This window comes from Cantharellus anzutake (assembly GCF_015039405.1).
Source record: "Cantharellus anzutake strain C23 chromosome Unknown EI90scaffold_237, whole genome shotgun sequence".
NCBI lineage: Eukaryota > Fungi > Basidiomycota > Agaricomycetes > Cantharellales > Hydnaceae > Cantharellus > Cantharellus anzutake.
This window is the reverse complement of record NW_024067187.1, coordinates 78,260-99,176: the sequence shown is the minus strand read 5'-3', so window position 1 is coordinate 99,176 and position 20,917 is coordinate 78,260. Positions and strand designations below refer to the sequence as shown.

Here is a 20,917-nt window from a genome sequence, read left to right as displayed (position 1 = left end):
TCGGGGGGTGGGAGGAGGGGGGTGAATTTATAGGTGGAAGGGGGGGTGGGGGTGGGTTACAGAGTAAGCAAAGGTTGAACGCAAATATCCGGGTTGGGCTCGTTGCCAAAAAACCGAGTTTCCTTGGTCAGCTGAAGGGACGGATGGGCAATAAGCGCCGATTGAGACTAAGGGGGTGAAAAGAATTGTTAAGGGCTTGGGCCCCGAGAATCTGGGATGAGTGGTGGAAACAGGACGAGATCATGGTGTAGTAATACGTTGGTACATAAGGAAGGCGACCGTCACGCCAGCACGCTGTCACGGATGTACACGTTGAACCCACTTGCAAACTACTATTTTTCAATTCTTTTGGTGGCAGATCTGTGATGGTTTTGGGAGACAGATTAGATGCGGTCTAGTTCTATCTGGATTTCGGTTGTTTTGTATGAAAATGTATTTGCATATATCGTATGCAACCCTCCCCAATAATTATGCGTATTCGGCATTCGGAAATGCCTCACGGATGAGGGTCATTGGCAATTTGATTAGGCCTCATCCCCCCGATAAAGTTGCGCATTCCCTAGGGGTTCGCTCGGCTGCATTACAGCAAGGCTACTCTTCCCGCAAAAGTCATGAGAGGGTGAGGGGAGGGGAGGGGAGGGGGGGTCAAAACCCCAAAAATCACATATACATTTGTGAAATCAAACACGAATTGGACCCAAAAGAAGGTGAACACGCACGCGCGTTTTACGGGGTTCTTGTATGTCAGTCAGGGCTTGTCTCGCGTGGAACTGGCAGGACCACGAACACTATTCGTGTTTTGCTGACACGCGCGCGAGCTTAGTTCGTGTTTTGTGAACGGGGCAGCTTTCAAGCTTGATCATCACGGAATGATGTAATAGATCAGTGATTAAAAAAATCAAAGTATAAGGTTGTTTACGACGAGGACGGTTATCTCACGCCCTTGCTTCGATAGTATCAAGGACCTTGATGGGCGGCCACTGTGTTCGGGCGTGTACACGCCCCTTGCAACGGGAAATCCTGCCTGTTCAGCATATCCTGATGTGGCAAAAACAGGCTGTTCCTCCTAAAGTTTAGTCCCTAACCATTTATTGAGCTACAGTTCATTATAGTAGCTTACGCCAGGCAATCACATTCCGCTGCCACAACGACAATTCATAGGTACACGCTCCTTTTTCTTTGCTTTTTTTTTTTCTCTTCTCTTTCCCTGTCTCCACTTTCACTCCCCCCTCCCCTTCCCCTCTAACCCCTCCTCTCTCTCAAGCCTCTCCTACACGTTGCTCATTACGCGTTTCGACCTCAACTCGGACTTTCTTGCACCAAAACACACATTCTGGACGAAACTAATCCCTTCCCCCTTGTGCCTCGGCGCTAAACTCTACGCTTTCACATTCCTATAATGAGTTCTCAATCCTGGGCTTCGCTGTCGGGCTATCGAGCTCTTTCATTCCCTCATCAAGGTCTTCCGAGCGTCCAGGACATCCTTTCCCCCAATGACGCCACTGCACCTTGGTTTCAGGACCACCGCTATCGTCGACCATCTTTCGCCACTCACAGCGGTGGGACCGTCATGACGCCATCAATGGGCTATCTTCACTCTTCTGGAATGCCAACCGTAGACAATGTGCATCATTCCCAGCAAGGGAGTCAACTTCCTCATGGCATGGACGCAAGCGCGCATCAACTCCGATACCCGGGCTCTCAGTCTAACGTGTTTCATACCTCGCCGTCTGACCATTCCTCGGGCTTCAATTCCCCATACCCACATTACAGCTTAAATGTAACTGGAAACGTAACGGCTGCTGCTGCTGCTGTTGCTGCCGCTACTCTCTTGACTCAAATTCCGCAACATCTCCTGCTGCGGTCCTAGACGCTAATACGGGTGTCGAAAATACGGGAAACAACTGTGCAGCCCTAGAACGAGCTCCAACGAAGCACTCTAAACGAATGGATAGACGAGGTCCTCGCGAGCGCCCGTACACGTGTATGGGGTGTGACGCTACATTCGATAGACCTAGCTCGCTCCGCACAGTACGTTGGACTCTCATTCAAAATAACCTTGCTGCCATGCTAACGTGCTTATTTCCCTGCTCGTGTTAGCACATGTTATCTCACACAGGCGAGAAGCGTACGTCTTGAGTGGAGATCCTGTTGTGATCTGCATGCTCAACCGTTTCCTTTCTTTTCTTTTTTTGTCAAATCCCTTTACATGCATCGACTTGCTGTGTGGCCGATCACCTAGCGCATCAATGTGCGCAGTGCCAAAGGCGATTCTCAGTACTCAGTAACCTAAAACGCCACCAGATAACATGTGGACGCACTCGGCGTAGAAACTTGGCTCCGTCTCCGGATCCTCGTGACAATGGTCGAAGTTCGGAAGAAGGGCCGGCCTTACGGGGAGAGCAACAACAGCAGCAGCAGCAGCAGCAGCAGACTTTAAGCGCACGAGGACCCCAACAGGTCTCACCTTCTCCTGATTCTCAATCAGGAATGCAGTTCCCAACTTTAGGTGAGAGCAACCAAACTAAAAACTCCATTCACGTGGAAGGAAGCATGGTTACTGATGGATAAAGGCAACGTGCCTCCTTGTTCCCTTCAAGACGATGTACAAAGTCGAATAGGAGCAAATATGAACGAGCCGCCACGGGCGAGTCCCTATCCTACTCATCCATCCATCCTCACTTTCCATCCCAGTGGTGACACGGATCCACTTATGAGGCCATCTTTTAATCAGTACAATTCCAGTCCCACCATCTCTTCGCATTCTTCCGATGCTGCAAGCACCCTGTCAGCCGCAACGTCCATCCCTGTCAACCATCCATCGGCGCATATCGGTCCATCAGCTCCACTTCCGCCACGCTCTCAACTCGCCCATTCTGGACTAGCGCACACACCAGCAGTGCACCATCGTTCACCTGACCCTACTTCGCCTAGCGGCGTGATAACCAATAACCCTTATCTCCTCGGAACCGAACACTCCTTATCTGGATCTGTCACGAATGACCATCAGCCGACATCGTCGGCATCAATCCAAAGTAGCAATAGCAACAGTAACAACCTCTATAACGCTCATATCCTTTCACCAACACCTCCTACTCCGCCATCGACAAACGTCAGGTCTCCTAGAAGACGTTACACACGTGCAAGGCCAAGACCTTGGCTTCCTGCTTCTCTTTCTTGTATGACGAACATCCATGAACTCCTTAATACGGCTCATTCGAAGAGTGCCGTTTCCAAAGCTGTGAACACCCTCAAACGTGTCCAAACGCAATTCGCTTCGATTCTTTGTGCACCTTTAAGACCTGTGGTGCCGTGGAGTGGGAATGGGAATGGGGGTGTGGGTATGAGCGTGCCAGATGGCGGTGGCGGTGGCGGTGGTGGCGGTGGTGGTGGTGGGTATGGTGGATGGAACTTGGAAGAGAGGAACAGTTATGCGCCTGGTGCCCCTCGTGAACCATACCATCCCAGGGAATGGAGGGATGGTGTGTCGACGTTACCCGGACCGAGGCCTTTGGCTCCGGAAGAACTTGCAAGGCAAAGTAAGAAAGGAGCCAAGCTTGGTCATTGAGTTTGGTTTGTTTGTTTGTTTTCTTTTGATGATGATGAGCATGTTTTCAGACTGATTCACTATCTTCTCGTGCATGAATGAGGGAGGAGGCTGTTCCTTTGTTCCTTTGTTTGTTTGTTTGTTTGTTTTTTCCTGCCCTTCAATGTGTGTGTGGTTTACCATTATCTCTTTTCCTTACCTACGAACGCACTTGGATAAATGATTGATGGAAAGAAACTTTTGGAGCTTGATATTGAACTACTTTTTTTCGATCGAGAGGGGTCTCGTATACGTCATCGACCAAGGACCACGAGTCTTTGTACCATTATAGTACTAACTAGATTGGCATTCGAGATGTTAATCGATACAATCGGCTAAATGAATCGGGCAACGCGAGATCTAAAGAGTGAAAGCAATAGGCAAGGCAGCAGGGCAACCAGCCCCCCTCCCCCAACACTCCCCACCTTCCCAACTCCCGTTACTGAAAAGAGAAATTCAAAGTTGTATTTGTCTATTTGACAATTGCACAGACGACAACTCAATCGTCACCATCGGACTCTTGATCCTCATCGTCATCATCGATATCCATACCTCGATTCTCCGATCTTGATCTCATGGCCCTCTCACCACCCAAGGCACCCGAACGAGAACCTGCAACACCCCCGGAAGACGCTCGAACTGGGACACTAGCAGCATTCCCGCTCCCACTCCCACTCCCACTCGCTTGTCCTGATGATGTCCCTGGTTGTTGGTCAATCCCTAATGCACGTCTCCCCTTCAGAACGACCATTTCTCTCAACCATTCATTCTCCTTACGAAGCTCCCCAGCTTCTTTCTCCAAATCTTCTGCTCGTCCAGTCAAATCTTGGATATTCCGTTCAAGATTCAATGTACGTTGTTTCTTCTTGGTTCGGAATCGCGCTGGAAAAAAAAACAAACAAACAAATGTCGGATGGATGAAATAAAAGGAAGGTAGGATTAGAAAGGGATTAGAATTTGAAAACAGATGGTCACGTACCGCTAGCAGCAGTATTCCGTCGTCTTTTTTCGTCAGCGATAGCAGCCGCTTCAGCGAGGTCATCCTCTTCAGGGCCCGAATCTGAGTGTGAGTGCGGCGCGGGAGCCGTGCCCTGAACGAGTGGGACCGAACTGGGCCCGGTCCCTGGGGGACCGCTAAAACTAAGGGTGGACGACGAGACGGGTGATGGTTGTGATGGTGGCGAATTTGAAAAGCTTCGTGGTAGACCCTGAGCCGTCGTGAATTGAGGAAGCGAACTGGAACCGGATGCATGCCCAGTGGGAGAGTGAGGGACCAATGGCGTTGTGAGAAGATTTCCCGAGCTTGCTTGTTGTTGGGCGGGATTGAAAAGTCCAGTGGGTGGTAAGAGTGGCTGGCCAAAGGAGGCGTACAAGGTCGACAGGTCGGGTGGGGGGTTCGCGAAGCCTGATGGGTGATTCGGCAGACCCGAAGGTAGGGTAGGATGCGAAGATTGGGCCAAAACTAGAGAGTGTGTGATGGGATCATTTCAATCCTGTGGGAGAACGGATAGGAATGTATTATCAAGCGTACATTGAGGTGTGTTAGATCCGGGGTTAACGATGGGAGGCAACATCCGCTGTAAGAATGAGGCTGAGGCTGAGGGTGAATCGAAGATGATTGGTGAGTGTGGTGAATTGATTGCTGTTGCTGCTGAGCGCCAAGCAATAAAATTTGATAATGGGCATTGATTACGACTTGCTGTTGTTCTGGCGATAAATGCGCCAGGTCAAAGGGAGGAAAATACAGAGACGTAGGAGCTGCTTGGGGAGCGGTAGGAAAGCCAGGTTGAGCAAAGGACCTGTAACTGTGGGCGCGTTTGCAGGATAAGTATCAGACGGAGCGAACGAGGTGGGTGGGGACGGGTGACCGTGACTTGTCGAGTATTGAATCGGAACACCCCGTCTTGGGCTTGTACCTCGTGCGGCTACGCCGGGATCACCGACACTGGTATTACGCGATGATGTTGACCCTGATTGGGTATACTGAGGATTTCCCACTGAGCGCCTTGGCTGACCCCGGCCAGATTGTCCCGCTCCAGGGGGTGGATCATTAGGCAACCTCGAATTCATCTGCATGGCGCTGTGAGGCTGGTAATATTGGGTGGGGGAGAAAAAGTATCTGCTTACTGACGACTTAAGTCGATGTTCCAACGGAGGAACTTCGTACCAATCCTCTCTTTTGACCGATCCAGCCTGTCAACAGACTTAAGAGGATTAATTTCGGGAGACGAAGAATGGTGCAATTCGTCGCGAGTTCTTAATTTTGAATTCTTGGAAGGGCCGAGCACGCTTTTCTCCCCATGCAGCGAATCTGATCCCACGCGCACACGTGTGGATCTTCGGCGCGGAATGGGCGGCACGGAAGGTTTTGGGGAGGGTGTTGATCGACCAGATATTGTCATTAGCTCTCCAAAAGGTGGATGACAGCCTGAGGTTTCACCGAAAAAAAAGTCGTGTTTAAATTGAGGTCCCGAGAAGATGCAACAAGGGCGGGCCTGCGAGTATTTATGGACACGGCAGAAGATCCGTCCGAGAATCAGGTTGGAGGTTAGAGACAGGGTGCGAGGCGGAGCCGTTGCCGACACACAAAGACGAGAAGATGCACCTATAGATAGTGGTTGTCTCAGAACCCTCCCTTAAGAGAATCAGTGAAGCCATTGGCAGCAGCATGGCGTCAATCCGACGAATAGGATGGCGCTGAAATGTCGCCACTTGGCAAAAATATTGCGACAGATCCTTATGTAAGCAAGTCGTTCGCATGAGAATATTGTTGTTGCACGTGGAGGCGATCCCAGGCGGAGTTCGAGATTTGCTCAACGCCGTAGATCGACGAGAGTGAAGCACTTGAGTGGTTAAACGGACATGCAGCCTCCTGGCCACTTCATTCTATTTGGCTCAACAGGCCCTTCGGGGTTGAAGATCATCGAGCTAGGTAATGACGTCGGAGATATTGAATGCTGATGACATTCACCTCACACTCTTTTGCTTTCATCCAAAGCTCTTTCTCGAGGAAATTATCTCACACTTTACGTGCGGTCCCCTGACAAGCTTCCTGAAGATGTACGAAACTCCCCTTTGGTCCGCGTCGTAGTCGGACAATTGGATGACGAGGCCGCACTGGAGTCGTGCTTTTCGAAACTGGAAGATTTCCCTGTAGTGAAGGGCATCATCTCCGTGCTTGGCGCAAAGGTTGGCCAGCCACAGGGAAACCCTATCACGAAAGGATACGAAATCATATTCAAACTGATGAAAATGCATGATATAAAAAATATCGTACTTCTTTCAACCGTGTCTGTAAAATCGCCCAAGGATCATTTCTCACTCGTTCGTGAGTCCCTTGTAGCAGGCATAAAACTCATAGGTCATTCGGCTTGGGAAGGTATAACTGTTCCGCTCACTTGCCCAAGAGAGTGGGATGCTAACCTCCCAACCCCCTGATAGACGTGGTGGCGACCGGAGAGCTCGTGCATTCGGAGGCATCGGATGGTCTGAACGTGACGTTGGCGCGAGTTCCAACGTTGAACGATTCCAAAGGAGGTTCATTGAAGGTAGGATTTGTAGGAGATCGGTATGTAGGATGGTTGCTTTCGAGGAATGACCTAGCGACGTTCTTTGTCGGAGAGGCCGAAAAACCCGAGTGGGCGGGGGAAATTCCACTTCTGAGCTCTTGAAAAATTTGTGTGGCGGATCTGTTCCGCCCCCTCGTGATTACGTGGCAGTGCTGCTTTCTCATTGAGGTGCTTGGGAAAAGCGATAGAGCTCATTGTACTCAACCCACATTTTGCAAGCCAGTAGTACTACTATTATGCCTGCTTGCCTTCCGGTGATCAATTTCTGAAGTGCAATCGATCGCCAAAGATCTTGTATTGAGGAGACTCCAAGTATGGTAATCTCCTACTCGGACATGTCTTTACCATCCCATTGCCACCATCTCACTCTCATCAGCTAAAATTCCGACATCGAGGGCACAAATCGCTGTACGTCTCATCACTACACTTCTTCACAATTCGTCCACATGCTTGAATCATTATTACTGTTATTCAGAAGGTACGTATTAAATATCTCGCGACACCCACCCACAGCTGCATGCTCGAATCCCTGACAATGAAAAAAGCGAAAAAAAACGTACCGAGATTGAAGGTTCATTGTGATTTCATGGTGCGGTGTCCCTCCACAGCGTTCTGCAGCGGATAGGAAGGCTGTTAACTTTACAAAAGTCTATGAAAAAGTTTCGTCATACGTCCCATCTTCGCAGTACGGACTCTTCTTCGTGAACCAGGGAAACTGCATTACCGAATGACTGCACGATTCCTTTTAATGATGCCTCCAAGAACGGGCTGAAATCCTGCTTCCAAAAACGCGACCGTATCGACGTGACCAGTCTCCTGTGAAGGACTAAATGTAGCGAACGCGATAACAAATGACAAAAAAATAGACCTTCCGACCTGAAGATCACCTTTGCATACATGATCTAGGTGGGAGGACCTAGCGCACAGGGGATTCTCAATACGTGATAAGGCACTGTATAATTTTCATAGCCTCGGCCCGTTGTCAAGTAAGCGTTGAACAGCCACTCATACAGTAATAAATCCTGTCAATGACAAAGTTGACACATTTGGCAGGCACCGGCAGTGTCACGACTCTCCGCAAGCATGCCTCTCTATGTTATGTTGAGCAGGAGAGCAACTATGAAACAGCGAACTTGAAGCTGAACCGAGGCACGCGGGAACGGCGGCCGAACAGCAAGTGATGACTCACCAAATTGAACGAAGGAAGGCCATTAATTCTCCTCATGATCAAATCCGGGTGATTTCGCTTTTGTTCCGAGTATCTATTCTGAATACCGTTTGCCCTGCCAGTGCGCTCTCACGAGCCGCCCGCCCGAAGGCTGTGAGTGAAATAGCCAACGACGACTACTACGGAAAAACGACACCGTTGAGGATGCTGCTGGACTCGATATTAACTCTTCGAGCATTGATCAGCCATTTTTCCCCGTGGCAGCGTCCTTTCGAACTGCTTGGGCAACCAGGTCTTCGAACTTCCCAGCCGCAAGACATCTCTTCGCCGCCAAAACGCATAGCCGTCGTGGGTGCCGGAACGGCAGGTCTCTCGTTCCTTAAAGTCAGCCTGGGGTACCAGCGAGAGCGTGATGTCAACTGGGAAGTTGTCCTGTACGAACAGCGCCACGATATAGGTGGCGTATGGTATGTGGTGGCGTTTTTCTTCAGTTGTCATGCATGTAGTGTTGATCGTATGAACTACAGGCTTGAGCAAGTGGTCAAGCCTGAGCCCCCTCTTCTACCAGAGACTCCGCTTTACCCCAACCTTCGTACGAATTCGCCGCACCCCGTTAGTGAGTATGCACCCCTCCCATCATTCTATCGTCGCTCTACCTCGTCAATTTTAGATACCTTTCCGAACTTCCCATTCCCCGCCGAACTGGACTTATTTCCTGGCGCGCAGTCCTTGTACCAGTACCACAAAGATGTCGTCGCGCACTACAACCTTACTGGCTCGATTCATTTGCGGCATAATGTCACTACCGCTCGCTGGTTTGGTAATGCTACCCATGGCCATTGGGGACTTACCATCCAAAGACCACGAAAAACTTGCCCATCCGGGACTATGCAGAATCCCACCCATTTTTGGTGCTCAGTCTTACAGGGCTCAGAACACGATTTGGAGACTATATACGAAAAATTCGATCACCTCATCGTGGCCACCGGTCAAAATCGGTACCCTCTTGTGGATAACTTTCCCGGAAGAGATGACTGGCTATTGAACAGTGATCCTAAGTCTCCGTTCCGGAGAGACATACGACATTCTATCTACTTCAACGGCCCAGAACCTTACGTAAATCGCACTGTTCTTATCGCCGGGGGTAGTGTTAGTGGCATGGATATTGGGAACCACATTACCCCATTCGCTGCTAAGGTACACCACTTCTATTTTGTCTCCGTTTTGCCTTGGCATAATTAATCGTGTTGGCGATAGGCATACATTGCACGATCGGCAGGGATGAAAGGCGACCCGTCGAACCATTTCCTTATTCCAAAGCCTCGATTGTCACACTTCGATCGTGATGCCATTTATTTTGAAGATGGATCCTCCGTGACAGATGTTGATAGCGTTATCCTTGCAACTGGATACCGCTATATCGTGCCGTTTCTGATTGCTGGAAATGCACTTGTTATCGACCCCAATGCAAAATCACACAACACTTCACACATCCATCCGCCCCCTCTTCTACGGCTCACGAGCAACGGAAAATACATGCATCCTCTTTACAAACATACGATGAGTTTGAGCTCCTATTTCCCTCCTAGCTCTCTTTTTGTCTTTGCACTGCCGAGGATTCCTCCACCTGCGCTCGGAGATTCTGCTCAAGCTATTTTCGCTACCCGGGTTATCGCCGATCCATCTCTCGTTGCCAACAGAATTTCACTCCTTCGGGAATTGGAGGAGGATGAGGAACGTCTTCGACGGGCAGGATATGATCCCGATAAGCGAGCACATACGCTCGTCGATCTTGGCGATCTTGGGCAAGCGTCGAACCTCTGGATGGAGAGCCTTATAGATTTCCTCAAGGAGAGGAACGTCACTGGACTACCATTGCCTGGGAGTGGTGGTCGGTACGTCGATGATTGGCGGAGAAAGCATGGGGATTTGCGTGCGCTTGTCGGAATGTTGTTCACTTGGAGGGAGGTCGAGAAACGTGGTGAATCGGAAAAGCTGCTCGCTGGGAGGAGGACAGAGAAAGATTGGGCTGAACTGCTTGACTATCTGGAGACACATCCGTTGCCTCCTACTCCCATCGAGGTTGATCCAAAAGTTTAATGAGAACGTTGCGTCACAGCTCAAAGCCTCAGCACGATATTACAATCTGTTCAGGTCAGTGCGCATTTGGGTTTGTAGACGGGCGCCTTGGTCAACTCATGATCGTGGAAAATTCAATTCGAGGGCTGGTATCATACCACTGGCACATAAGATCCCATTCTCCTTTGTGCGATTCGAAGCACTAGTTATGCATTCTCCTTGGCCGATGAGCTAAAGCTGAATGGAGCTAGCTGTTGCATCTTTCGATAGTTGCAACACATCGGAGAATAAGAACATCATAATTGCCAAAGTACATTCAAGTCCTAAGTGTATGCATTGAAAGTCAATCAGCTAGGGATGCGGAGTCCTAGACAGTTTTTCGATCCTAGAGATGAATACCATGATGGCTAAGTCCTGGGAGGATCAACGGCACCATGCTCTGCCTACTGGCCTCCTTGCCTTGCCTTGCCTTCTCACCTACATTTGGTTCATCCTTCAAACTGAGTGCATCGTGAGGCATAAGTGAACGCTCTAAAAGTATTTGGTAGGATTCCAGATCCGCCTCTTGAATCTGCTTGAATGTTTTGCATGAGAGGCCTGCCAGCCAGATATCAAAGGTAGTAAACCCGCTGAAATGATGCTGGACCTCAGGCCATTGCCTGAAGACTACAGCAGGTTCTGGAGAAGCCAAGTCAAATACCACTCGGATAACCGGCTTCAGATCCGCCGCTTCTGGCTTCGGAATCACACTTGGCCCTGGGGCCATCTTCCTTTTCTTTTTCTTGGGCTCCGCCAGCTCTGTGATATTCGGCTCCCCTGAAGCCTCAGCAAAGTCGGAGTCGGAGGTGGAGAATAGTACAGCACGATCCATCGTATCAAACAATGACGATTTGAGTGTTGCCTTGTAAGTCGGCGCATTCTTCACCTGGATGACCATGGCCGTCATAGAATCTGGGCAAAGATTTCGTGTCGTGTGACAAATGGGCAAAACAATATCAATGCCTTCTTGATTAGTCGCACACAATATCATCGCCCCACGCGTAACAAATTTCCACAGATGGTTGCTTGAGATCATCTCCTGTGTCTCGATCTTGATGACATGGTTAAACCACATGCCGTAGTCCTTGAATATCGCCTGGAATGTGTTGTCGCGATTCTTGGGCCCATCCTTCACGAGCCAAGATGTCGGGCTGGATTGAAGGAGCATCTCATAGTTCCACGTCGGAAGTAAGGCCTCCATGAAGTTGGCCACAGACACCCATCTTCTACCACTAATTTCCCGTGCTGCGTCGTATGTTTGCATGATCAGCAGAGTCGCAATTAGCTCACCACGCCGCCCACGGTCGATGCAGTTCAGATCCGAATGGTTCGCCAAATGGTGCACTGCGTTCCTATGCGTATCCCTCATGAGTTCATAGGCAGCCTCAGCCAGAAGTGGTTCGGACCCAGGAATGGTAATCAATTCCTCGAATCCAGCAGTCGCTGAGAGGCAGAGTCGCATATGCCGTTCAACCTGGACACAGCTTACAGCGTGGGCTGAAACGTCTGTGTTGAACTCCAGCGCTAAACGTACGGAGAGGCAGGCAAGGGCACCAGCCGAATTGTCGTCCCTCAGCTCATTTGGCCCGTTCAGCAGCTTCTGCCTCGCAGAATCCAGAATCGCTAGCTCATCTGGGAACTTATCCCAATAAGACCCGAATCTACTCGAGGTGGTAAGAAAGCGGCTCTCTGAAGGGATGACTGGGGTGAACATACAATGGGCGTCCGAGATGGGAAATCCAATCGGTTTCTACCACTCTGTGTATCGTAACGGTATCCTTCAATGCTGGGTACGCAAGATCGTCGAAACTGATTTCGGAAATCGGATTCAGGGGACGGTTGTCGGGTTCTCTGACCCGAGCTGAAGGATCAGAACGGATCTCTGGGGAGAATTTATTGAAGCGCCCCGCTGTCGAAAGAAAGATTGAGAATATTGGGAAGTCCTGGATTTGTCGTAGAGTTCGACGCAACTCTGAGAACAGATTCCAGTCTGTTTGACGTGGGTTATCAGTGAGGGCATGAGCCTCGTCGAAAGCGAGGACCACCAGAGGTCGTCGTGGGCCATGATTCGATTCCAAAATCTTATGTTCATCTATGAAGCGACAGAGGCTTTCGCCTGCATCGAGTGGGCCCTTTCCTGCCTCTTGCAGGCCCTTGCCTCCCATAACGTACCATCCATATTGCCGTTCTGCTTCGTCCTTGACCCATGTGCTGCCTTGCACAAACTCGAGAAAACGTCATTCTCACAAAAACGGTGAAGGACAGGAATTTACCTCATCGGCCAACTTGATTACCTCATCGTAGAAAGTGTTTCGATGGGTACCCGAAGCATGATATAATTGACCCGTAGTCATATGCTCGCGGAAGGCAGATGCCAGCCTCCTCTGGCGATCTACAACCAATGGCATATAGTCCTGCAGCTTTTCTTTTGACGATTCCCAATTTAAACTTGGTAACTCCATATCTGCAAAGCCATTAGCAAATAATCCGATGAGGGGTCGGAAGATAATCACCTTGTTTCTCTGACACGATGGTCTTCAGTGTTCTGAGAGTGACCACTAAGAGAGAAAACAAGAATCCCCGTAACCTCTTCTGAACGGTATCCCTATTGCGTATCTGAGAAACAAGCCAATCACGGAGTTTCATATCGGGAGGAGGCATTCCTATGGAAGTCGGATTAAGCCATACTTATAAAGAAAAGGCAGAACGAAGGACCTTTGATTCCCGGACGTAAACACATAGGCACCGTTATAATTTCCTTGCCAAGCTCGTCCACCATACGAGACTTGCCGGTTCCAGATGAATTTATGATAGTCGTTAGCCTAGCATAAGGAGTTTTATCCTTGGAAAGGTCATCCGCAATAGTTTCGAAAAGCACATTTGCGAGGTCGCCTTTGAATTCACCGCTCCATGCCTGTGTGGTGGCTGTTGTCCGAGTCAGAGGGGGTCAACAAAAGGATTGAATTCACTGCGCACCCAAAGCTGAGTTCGAAGTGTAAATTAACTCAGCCTCAGATTTCAGAAAAGCCTCTTAAGACAGAATATGATAACCAAGTGCTTGGCATCAAAAGGTAGAAGGCAATGCACCATGTTTAAATAAATCACTCCAGGGAACCTGGTTGTTCGCCATACTGAAAAGCAACTTGACAAGTTCCAGCTCTTCATTGCTCCCAGGCTTGACATAAGCATCGAATTCGGTCTCATTTCTAAGACGGCCCTTTAAGTTTGGATCAGTGGCAAGAGCCCGGTGGACAGTGAACCAGGCACGGCCCAGGTTTCGCCGAACCCGATCGACATTGTCATCGGGTTGAAAGCTTCGCCCAAGGTAATAAGAAGCGTCCTCCAATGCGGTGGCACTATTAGATGGATGGAGTTCAGGTGAACCCCCAGGCACCTGCTGAGGCCTCTGGCTGGAGGACATGATTTTGGGAGGGGAGTTGGGATGGCCCATGACATGCGTGACGCGTAACGGAGGGTCCTCTGTAACTTAGGGTCCTTTTTTCCCATTCTGACCATACGACTGACAGCAGAGATATCTCCGTGTCTTCGCTTTGTAAAGTCCATCTACTTACTACCTAAGGTGTGCTCTTTTTTTTTTAAAGCATAAGGCTTGACATTTGTATGTATAGGAGCTTAATCGCATTTATGACGTTTGTCACGGCAAGGGGTGATACAGTCGAGTCCGGCCAACTCCGCTATAGCCTATGCAATAATCACCGGGTGGGGAGCGGCCCAAGGGCAAAACGGGTACAACGATTTAGCGCTTGCGAAAAACGACAGATGCTGGTGGACTCGATATTAACCATCCCAGCCTTGATCGGCCGTTTCTTGTCACTGGCAGGGCAGTACCATCCGTTTGGAGTACCTGGACCTGAGCCGACTCGTTTGCAAGACAGTTCCTCGTCGCCAAAACGCATTGCTGTCGTGGGTGCCGGAACGGCGGGTCTTTCGTTCCTGAAGGTCAGCCAGGACTATCAACGGGAGAACGATCATGTCAGCTGGGAAGTTGTCTTGTACGAGCAGCGTCACGATATAGGCGGTGTATGGTATGTTGCAATCCATCATTTTTTTTCCCAGAGACTTCACAGATGTGATGCATACATTGCTGACTGTAAAAGAACTAACAGGCTCGAACAAAAGGTCAAGCCTGAGCCTCCTCTTATACCAGAGACTGCGCTTTATCCTGACCTTCGCACGAATTCGCCTCATCCCATTAGTGAGTTTACACCCCCTCCTGTCATCAACCTATTTCCCACAATTAATGTTTTCATCTCATCCATTTCTAGATACTCATCCCCACCTCCTCTTCCCTCCCGAGCTGAACTTATTTCCACCCGCACAATCCATGTACCAGTACCACAAAGATGTCGCTGCGAACTACAATCTCACTGGCTGGGTTCATTTGCGGCATAATGTCACTGTCGCCCGCTGGTCCGGTAATGCCACCCACGGCCATTGGGAGCTCACCATCCGAAGACCACGAACAAGCCTGCCTGTGACTGCGCAGGAGCCCGCCCGTTTTTGGTACTCGGTCCTGCTGGACCCGGTAGATGAATTGGAGACAATATACGAGAAATTCGATCATCTCATCGTGGCCACTGGTCAAAACCGGTACCCTCTTGTGAACGACTTTCCCGGAAGAGATGACTGGCTATCGAGCAGTGACCCCAAATCCCCGTTCCGGAGGGATATACGACATTCTATGTACTTTATGGGTCCAGAACCTTATACAAACCGCACCGTCCTCGTCGTCGGTGGTGGTGTCAGTGGCATGGACATTGCGAACCACATTACCCCATTCGTTACCAAGGTACACCATTTCCATTTTTTTTCTTGTCGACTTTTTTTCTGGTATAACTTGTGTTGTTGTGATAGGTATATATCGCACGGTCGTCGGGAAGGAAAGGCGACCCCTCGAATCCATTCATTATTCCGAAGCCTCGATTAAGAAACTTTGATCGTGATGCCATTTACTTTGAAGATGGATCCTCTGTGACAGATGTCGATAGCGTTATTCTTGCAACTGGATATCGTCATATTGTTCCCTTTCTGAGTGCGGGAGATGCACTTGTCATCGACCCGAAAGCAAAATCACACAACACTTCACATATCCATCCACCACCTCCTCTGCCACTGACGAGCAACGGGAAATACATGCGCCCTCTTTACAGGCACACGATGAGTTTAAGTTCGCGCTTTCCTCCTAACTCCCTTTTCGTTCTTGGGCTGCCAAGGACTCCTCCACCTGCCCTCGCCGATGCTGCCCAAGCTATTTTTGCTACTCGGGTTATCGCCGATCCATCTCTCGTGGCCGACAGAATTTCGCTCCTTCGGGAATTGGAGGAGGACGAGGAACGTCTTCGACGGGCAGGATACGATCCCGATAAACGGGCCCATTCGCTCATTGATTTTACCGGACAATGGCAAGAAGCGAACATCTTCATGGATGGTATCATAGATTTTCTCAAAGAGAAGAACGTCACTGGGCTACCGTTACTTGGAAGTGGTGGTCGGTACGTTGAGGATTGGCGGAGAAGGACCGACGATTTGCCTACACTTATCCAGATGTTTTTCACTTGGAGGGAACTTGAGAAACGTGGTGAAGCGGAAAAGATGGTTGCTGGGAGGAGGACGGAGGAAGATTGGATTGAACTTCTTGATTATATGGCGGCACATCCGTTACCTCCTACCCCCGACGAGTCTGATCTAATCATTTGATCCTTGCAAAAAAAGTCTTCTTAGTACAGTAGATACAATATTAGGGTTTTCAGTGCCTAGTCGCCCGAGAGCTATTGTAATTTTACCATCATAACATTATCGCACTCCCATCTACTTTAGTAGAGGCTGGGATCCTGCCTAGCGCTCCGATGCCTGCTGGGTCAACTCATGATCGAGGAAAATTCAACTCTGGAGTTGTTGGCATCACAGCCACTTGCTCATTGATCTTGTTCGCGCGTCCAGTTGCCGTCTCGGCGATGGTGCTTGGCTAATGGGTTCGTAGTAGAGGTAGAAGCTGCCAACTCAGCCTTTCCTGGCCTGCGCAGCCGTGGGCGACGGGCATCACAGCTCGTGTTCGCATGCTCAAGAACCCGGACTCTGGTTCCACGCTCAAATTTTGTTGGAGAGATGCTCGGCGACTTCAAGTCAGTGGTCACCTCTCTCCGCCGCTCTTTTTGGGACCACTTACTTTGACTCGATATGCTCCAAATGAGCCTATTGCTCGGCAGAAACCTCATGGGCTTGGGCATGTTACATAAGAAAGTTAACGCTGTTGTCGGTGACGGAACGGCCCACTGGACAGAGCTCCTTGAAATTAGTCTCCGAGTTTCAAGGAGACCAGCAGAGGACATTGAGGACACCTACAAGGGCTTTGTCCGGCATTCCTGACGAGGAGCAAACAGAAACAACTCAGGTACTAGGAGGTTTGTCCTTGCGCGGACAACACCTCACTATTGGGGTCATAGTCATATAATAGGTTCTATATCTCCCTCGCAGGTGAATCGTATGGAAGAACATACCTGGGCGTCCTAAGGCGGGCGTTTTAAGAAACAAGGCGTGGGGCTCGAGGGCGTCGTACTACGCGCATGACATGATGCTACCTCGGGCTGCCAGATCGGTGGATCTGCTGGAGTGTCAACAACTGAATGACCAATCATGAACGCTTGAGGCAGCTAGCGGGTTGAAGTTGCGTCTTTCGAACGCTCTATGGCTACAGCAGGAAGGAAGTGAGGGGTGGAAACCATTCCCCGAGAACTTCGTCCGTGGCCATTGAAGTGACTGGTCGCTTAAGGGTCACTTGGCTTCCATCGTTAGATCTTGCTTCAGGCTTGATTTAGTGGTTTCGCACGGATTTAGGCGCCGCAAATCCGCTGCGGAGTTGAGTCCAATACGGACTCGATATTCCGTTCCGTCAAGATGTCATCCACAATTGGCTTGATCTGATTTGATCGCATATATATCGGGAATAACTCGACGATCGACATTTTGGGGAGCGCTTATTGTTACTTAACGTACTATAGCCGCATTTAGTCAGAGTAGTGGACGCGGGCTCCGTACCTCCTTGGTGGAATTTGTGCTCCTGTCGCCATGGCTGGTCCGGGTCGTACTCCTGTATACACTCGTGTCAACATGGCACATCCGGCCCGTCCGTCAATTTGAGGATTTTGGTCAGCGTGGGTCACTGAGAAAATCTGGTTGAAAAAATCCACTCCTATCCGCACCGCTGATCCATCCTCTGCAGTCGATGAGGGAATTTGGTTGGGAAAAAGTCCACTCCTGCTGGCATGGCAGAGTGTGTATTTGGATTTTTAAAAAAATGTCCACTCCTGTCAGCACGGCTGCTCCCGCCCTTTCCGTCATTGGTTGGAAAAATTCCTCTCCTGTCAGCATGACTGATCCGTAATTGAGGGAATTTGGTTGAAAAAGTCCACTCCTGTCAGCACGGCCGTCATTAATGTGAGAGGATTTGGGTAAACAAAAAGCATGGCTGGTCCGGTCCCTGCGACATTGAGAGAATTTAGTCAAAAAAGTCTACTCCTGTCAGCGTCCCTCGTCTGGCTATTGTACCATTGAGAGAGTTTGGTTCTTCCTGTCGGTATGGCTGGTCCGGCCTCGACCTCTATATCTTGGGGGCTGGTTACCCTGTACAAGTCACCGCGTGTTTCCTCACTCTCGCACCTCTTGCAGGCTTGCCAAAGATGCTGCTCAAGTCAATCTTGGCACTCCCAACCTTGCTCGGTGATCTTCTGTTATGGGGGTATTCGCTTAGAGTGCCCGAGCAGCAAACTCTCCAAGTCCATCAGTCGCCAAAGCGCGTAGCTGTCATAGGTGCCGGAACCGCAGGTCTCTCGTTCCTCAAAGTCGTCAAAGACTATAAAGCAGGGTATAATCTCGACTGGGACGTCGTCCTGTTCGAGAAACGTCACGATGTGGGCGGCATATGGTGGGTGCTACATTTGCTATCAGGAGTTCTTGCTGATCTGTAAGAACTTGACCCCCAAAGGCTTAAACAAGAGGAAAAACCTGGACCTGAGAAGGCTTCCTCAGGCTGTCTACCGGAGACTCCGCTTTACCCTGGGGTTTATACGAGTACGCCACATCCTTATAGTAAGTCAGCGTACTGGTACCTCCACGATATGGAAACCAACGGGATCGTCTCATCCTTTCTTAGATACCCTTCCTGGCATCCCCTTCCCGGCCAAGCTCGACTTGTATCCGCCGGCGGAGGAGATGTACAAGTACCACAAAAACCTCTTCGAGAACGAGCTCAAAGATGACTTTGAACAAAAAGTCAAGTGGCAGCATGAGGTCACCAAGGCTCGCTGGGTCGGTACCGCTGAGAGTGGTCAATGGGAACTGACTATCCAAAAGCCGAAAAGCGGCGAATCGGCGCAACGGTTTAATCGTTCTTCGTTCTCTGCTGCGTGTACCCCGGAGTCCGAAAAGGAGACGATACAAGAGAAATTTGATCATCTCATTGTCGCCGTCGGTCAAGCTGCGTACCCTCGAAAAGCTAAATTCAGGGGAGAGGACGAGTGGCTTTCCAAAAACGATGAAAAGTTGAAGCTTCCGAGGGAGATACGACATTCGATCTACTACATGGGCCCAGAACCTTACGCTGGTCGCACCGTTCTTATCGCCGGGTCTGGTGGTGGTGGTGAGGATATTGCACGGGACGTTAACAAAAGCGCTAAAAAGGTACGAGCCCTCCCCCGGTTTCCATTTGTTTGTCATTGTCTCCTATTGTAACTGAGTTTTTGTCGGTGATAGGTATACATTGCACGATCGTCAACGAACCAGTGCCCGCTTAATGGTGATCCTATCTCAGTGGGTCGATTATCATACTTCAAGGAGGATGCCATCTGCTTCGTGGACAGTGAGGGGGCAACCAAATGTGAGGAAGACATCGATAGCGTCATTCTCGCAACTGGATACGAAACGAAAATCCCCTTCCTCACAAAAGGAGGTGCACTTGCCGAGCATTCAGATAGAAGGTCATGCAACACCGAATATATCGATGATCAGAAGCTCTCGACCAACGGTAACGGAATACACCCTCTTTACAAACATACTATGAGTTTAAGCTCCGACTTTCCTCCTGACTCCCTTTTCATCCTTGGGCTACCAAGAGATTTCCCACCTGCACTCTTAGCCGTTGCCCAATCAATCTTCGCCACTCGAGTGATCAAGGACGGATCTTTCGTGAACAGAGACGCGCTCTTCCGGGAATTGGCGTGTGAAGAGACACGTCAATGTAGTCAGTGCCCCCGTGATCCAAGGAAGCGGTGCAAGTATGATCCATTCCAGCGGGGACATCGACTCGTCGAGGTTGCGGAGCGAGACGAATCGAACATCCTCATGAACGGTCTGGTAGATTTCCTCAAGCAGAAATGTGCGACCGAGTTGCCATCATTGCCCGGGACCGGAGATCGGTTCGTCGATGATCGGAGGCTTAGAGTGAATCGTAGGAGTGTGATTCCAAGGATCAAATGCTACTGGGACAACCTTGAGGAAGAAGAGAGGAAGAAGCTTCTTGAGCGAAGGGCGAACGAGGCTGATTGGTTTGAACTAGTTAATGGTTTGATAACCCTTTCCGATCCGACGATTCAGTGCAAAAAAGCAACGGGGGGCATCCAGGATGTTTAGGGTAACACCCCCAGCACCTGCATTTGACACGGGGGTTAAACCCCCTCGCTCTTTCTTTGTAATTTCTTTGCCATTATAATCTCGTCTCCATACATAAATGTACTTATACTTGACATACGCATGTGTCTGGCCTGGATTCGAAAACCCAACGCCATGGACACTTCGAAAATCTTATCCCTCCGATATTTAGAGTCACTTGTAGTATAGCTGCTCATCTGGTAAGATGGCAGGCGCATTGCAAGGCAAGAAAGATGCTGCAGAGAGCGGCAGCTAGAGGACCCGGGGGGGTGGAATATTCCAGCTGTATATACTGGACCAAACGAGTTAAACTTCAAATTAGGTCTCCAACAGTTGAACGTGAAGTTCACGTAAAAATGACGTCGACGCATTGATTTGTTTTGGAAGCAAGAAGATTCATGGTAGTAAGGTTGTATAGTAGGCGCGGTTGTTTGTAACAGGTGGGTGACCAGAAGAGACACCGATAAACAACCAGGATCGACCGTCCTCTGGCAGCTCGTAAGTACCTCAGTTAGGCAGTGTAGCTCGGTAATGAGGATTTTAATTGTGAGCGAGGGCAGTAGGCGCGTTGAGACTTCTGTTTCCTTCGTCGTTTTGAACCCACACCATGAAATACTAGAAAAGAAAAAGAATCCGGAATTCGGGTGGCTAGTGAGACTGTGAAGACCTCCACTAGATGGAGACCTCAAACATGCCAAGATCAGGTTTCTGCGGCCAAAGTTATATACCACTACTGTTGAGACCCACAAAGGGTTAGACAGGCTGAAGACCTGAAGACCCACATAGTCCGATCCCGCAGCGCAACACGCACAA

At 49.7% G+C, this 20,917-nt stretch overlaps 7 protein-coding genes across 7 annotated transcripts; 5 read left to right on the top strand and 2 right to left on the bottom strand.

Moving 5' to 3' along the window:
- Nucleotides 1-992: 992 nt before the first annotated feature.
- EI90DRAFT_3098026 (uncharacterized protein) lies at nucleotides 993-3,853 on the top strand. Its single transcript, XM_039062545.1, has 5 exons — nucleotides 993-1,863; nucleotides 1,956-2,031; nucleotides 2,101-2,128; nucleotides 2,243-2,509; nucleotides 2,601-3,853. Exons 1-5 carry the CDS (start codon nucleotides 1,400-1,402, stop codon nucleotides 3,566-3,568), a joined length of 1,803 nt encoding a protein of 600 aa, XP_038907757.1. The 5' UTR covers nucleotides 993-1,399; the 3' UTR covers nucleotides 3,569-3,853.
- A 475-nt stretch (nucleotides 3,854-4,328) lies between these two features.
- EI90DRAFT_2875185 (uncharacterized protein) lies at nucleotides 4,329-4,602 on the bottom strand (the record flags this gene model as incomplete). Its single annotated transcript, XM_039053873.1, has 2 exons — nucleotides 4,329-4,468; nucleotides 4,566-4,602. Coding segments are annotated over 2 exons (177 nt in total), but the record flags the coding sequence as incomplete, so codon positions are not given.
- Nucleotides 4,603-6,055: 1,453 nt separating this feature from the next.
- Nucleotides 6,056-7,286, top strand: EI90DRAFT_1046902 (uncharacterized protein). The gene is made up of 3 exons (XM_039051434.1): nucleotides 6,056-6,518; nucleotides 6,585-6,965; nucleotides 7,028-7,286. The coding sequence occupies exons 1-3, from the start codon at nucleotides 6,449-6,451 to the stop codon at nucleotides 7,255-7,257; spliced, it is 681 nt and encodes a 226-aa protein (XP_038907755.1). The 5' UTR covers nucleotides 6,056-6,448; the 3' UTR covers nucleotides 7,258-7,286.
- Nucleotides 7,287-8,228: 942 nt separating this feature from the next.
- Nucleotides 8,229-10,605, top strand: EI90DRAFT_1046918 (uncharacterized protein). The gene is made up of 3 exons (XM_039051435.1): nucleotides 8,229-8,790; nucleotides 8,851-9,520; nucleotides 9,581-10,605. Exons 1-3 carry the CDS (start codon nucleotides 8,336-8,338, stop codon nucleotides 10,421-10,423), a joined length of 1,968 nt encoding a protein of 655 aa, XP_038907754.1. The 5' UTR covers nucleotides 8,229-8,335; the 3' UTR covers nucleotides 10,424-10,605.
- Nucleotides 10,325-14,088, bottom strand: EI90DRAFT_3098004 (uncharacterized protein). Its single transcript, XM_039062544.1, has 7 exons — nucleotides 13,529-14,088; nucleotides 13,418-13,471; nucleotides 13,157-13,366; nucleotides 12,955-13,104; nucleotides 12,715-12,905; nucleotides 12,158-12,666; nucleotides 10,325-12,102 (listed from the first exon to the last, which is right to left on the bottom strand). Exons 1-7 carry the CDS (start codon nucleotides 13,890-13,892, stop codon nucleotides 10,788-10,790), a joined length of 2,793 nt encoding a protein of 930 aa, XP_038907753.1. The 5' UTR covers nucleotides 13,893-14,088; the 3' UTR covers nucleotides 10,325-10,787.
- Nucleotides 14,089-14,567: 479 nt separating this feature from the next.
- EI90DRAFT_3098000 (uncharacterized protein) lies at nucleotides 14,568-16,301 on the top strand. The gene is made up of 3 exons (XM_039062543.1): nucleotides 14,568-14,657; nucleotides 14,728-15,251; nucleotides 15,317-16,301. The coding sequence occupies exons 2-3, from the start codon at nucleotides 14,787-14,789 to the stop codon at nucleotides 16,157-16,159; spliced, it is 1,308 nt and encodes a 435-aa protein (XP_038907752.1). The 5' UTR covers nucleotides 14,568-14,657; nucleotides 14,728-14,786; the 3' UTR covers nucleotides 16,160-16,301.
- Nucleotides 16,302-18,138: 1,837 nt separating this feature from the next.
- On the top strand, nucleotides 18,139-20,086 carry EI90DRAFT_3138767 (uncharacterized protein; the record flags this gene model as incomplete). Its single annotated transcript, XM_039064905.1, has 4 exons — nucleotides 18,139-18,383; nucleotides 18,444-18,547; nucleotides 18,612-19,138; nucleotides 19,211-20,086. 4 exons carry the CDS (start codon nucleotides 18,139-18,141, stop codon nucleotides 20,084-20,086), a joined length of 1,752 nt encoding a protein of 583 aa, XP_038907751.1.
- Nucleotides 20,087-20,917: the final 831 nt, after the last annotated feature.